General features: G+C 40.9%; 1 protein-coding gene across 1 annotated transcript; it reads left to right on the top strand.

The window, feature by feature from the left end:
- Positions 1-348: 348 nt before the first annotated feature.
- EAF01_000614 (uncharacterized protein) lies at positions 349-1,333 on the top strand (the record flags this gene model as incomplete). Its single annotated transcript, XM_038908864.1, has 3 exons — positions 349-832; positions 885-1,261; positions 1,319-1,333. The coding sequence occupies 3 exons, from the start codon at positions 349-351 to the stop codon at positions 1,331-1,333; spliced, it is 876 nt and encodes a 291-aa protein (XP_038775770.1).
- Between the last annotated feature and the right edge of the window lie 1,200 nt (positions 1,334-2,533).

Here is a 2,533-nt window from a genome sequence, read left to right as displayed (position 1 = left end):
CGTCCTTTTTGTATTCATTCGACACATTAAACAAATTACGATACAATCTTTTCGCAATTTAAACATTCGTTGCCGATTCACTCTCGTTCATTTCGACACAAGAACTCTTCTACTTGGGAGATTGGCTATTGCACTCTCGCCGGTCATAATCCACAAGACTGACGACTCAATATCCCAACACAAGAGTGATCGAAAACCACCCTTGAAACATTCATCACACGAGCAATATCTCACCATAGACCTACCTCATCGATATCGACATCGCCATCGCGACAGATTGTTCGATTTCAATCAACATACAACGAAATAGAGGCCAAGGCCAAATAAAATATCGTCCATTCGTTCATCATGAAGTCGATATCTACTCTCGCTTTTATCGCCGCCACCGCCTTGGTTGGCAATGCAATGGCGGCACCATCTCCTGATATCCTCCCTCGACAATATAAAACACTCACGTATCAAGGATGTTTCTCATCGGGTGATGGATTGACCAAGAATTCATCATATACATACAACAGTAAAGGATATTGCCAGACACAATGTGTACCTGCCGATTACGCCGTCCAAGCAACATACAATAGTAACGAGTGTTGGTGTGGTAACGATCTCCCTCCAGCAGCAAATCTTGTCGATAATTCAAAATGTAATAGTCCTTGTGCGGGTATTGATACGGAAATGTGTGGTGGTACTAAACTATATTGGTCTGTTTATCTTACGGGTACCGAAAGTTCAGCACCAAATTACGATCCATCTTCAGCTTCATCATCTTCAGTCGCATCAAACACTGCCACTCAAACCACATCCATCGTACCATCCGTCGTCACCGTAGGAGGTAAGGCTTGTTGATTCTTTGACCGTCATTTCTAATCTAATGAGAATTTTAGGTCAAACCGTCACAGTGCAAGCATCCGATGCTGCCGCAGCATCAAGTTCAGCTTCCGCACTAGCTGAAAAGAAATCATCGGATGGTCCAAATATGGCTGGCATCGTCGCAGGCGCCGTTGTCGGTGTGTTGGCTGCTGCTGCTCTTGCTGGAGGTATCTTCATCTTTATGCGAAACAGAAAGAGACGTGAAGTCGAAGAGGAGTATCGAAGAAATGCAGCAGTCAATAACTTTGTCACGGGTGGTAAATCACCTATCAGTAGCAGTAGTGGTGGAGCTTCTTTTACCGATACTCGACTTGATCCTACTCTTGCCAATAGAAGAATGAGTGATGGCAGTATCGCTGATAACCAAGATTACTCGAGGAGAATCCTCAAGGTATGTGAAATCACCTCATGTTGGCTATCTCGAAGATATACTAACATTCTTTTCAAGGTCACCAACGCATGAGTAAAGCTACATCACAACACATTTAAATCAATGTGACGAACGACGAGTTATCAATGTTATTTAGCTCAATTTAAATCCTTTTCGGCGTTTTCGGTCCTTCCCTCCCTTTTTCTATTATTTGTGACTACAACACACATGGTCGTTCTGCTTTGGGTATCAGTCCCTGTTTTATAAGGGTTCATGGTGTTTATGTGTATAGGCGTGGGGTAGAATGAGCATATGAAGAACATACTCTTTCGCCAAATTAGGAGGATTGAATTTTCCAAATAGGCATCAATTCTACGATACACTTTCAAACATTTAATCAATGTTATTGAAAAAAAAATCGAAAATCCATACCGTCCTGTCCTTTCAACAATTTTTTTTTAACTTTTCGACTTTTAAAAAAGATAACTGCGGTTTTGATCTTCTATCTCCTTTTTCGATCTTCTTTTTTCCTTTCCTAGTTTATGCGAGATTCATACAATATACCCACCTTAAGTACTTCGCACTACACAATAAACACACGCATAACACTACCACTGAACTCCTTGTATTTTGGAGGGGGGGGGATCTGTGGGTGGTAGACAGATTGAGAAGATGGAATAGAGAGAGGAGGGAAGATTGGTGTGGGTGTTGCATGGATGGTTAATATAAGAATTTGGGGTGGAATATTTGAGAAGCAGATGGGATAGAGATTGTAAGGAAAGGAAAGGAAAGGAAAGGGAAAGGAAATGGGAAAGAGACATAGAAGGTTTAACTGCGAAGTTGGGGACTGAATTGATTTGTTGGGTTTTTTTTTGGAAGGTGATTGAGTGGATAATAAATGGGTGGATGGATGGGTGGGGTGGGTAGGAAGGTTTTAGGGAAATTGACTGGTGTAATAATGATAGTGAAGATGAGAAGAGAGGAATGGGGAAGAGAGTGATGAGAAAAGGAGGTGGTGAGGAGAGTAGAGTACTTTGTGGATGAGGGAGGGTGGTAAGAAGTGGAAGTACCTAGGTAGTGGAGTAGTATATTAGAGTCAATTGAAAGTTCCTTTTGTATTTTTGTTTTGATATCTTGAAGTTTGATGGATGTTTGATTTGGAGTGAGTGTAGTGTTTTTATATTGTGTATAAGTAAGTATATATAACGTAGTTTATCAGTGGGTCGGCCATATCAGTGAATCGGCCACTTTTATCTCGAATTATTATTCTATATTCAATATGCGTTTTCTTTA

Source organism: Botrytis porri (genome assembly GCF_014898465.1).
Source record: "Botrytis porri strain MUCL 3234 chromosome Unknown BPOR_001, whole genome shotgun sequence".
Taxonomy (NCBI): domain Eukaryota; kingdom Fungi; phylum Ascomycota; class Leotiomycetes; order Helotiales; family Sclerotiniaceae; genus Botrytis; species Botrytis porri.
This window is presented reverse-complemented; position numbering and strand designations above follow the sequence as displayed.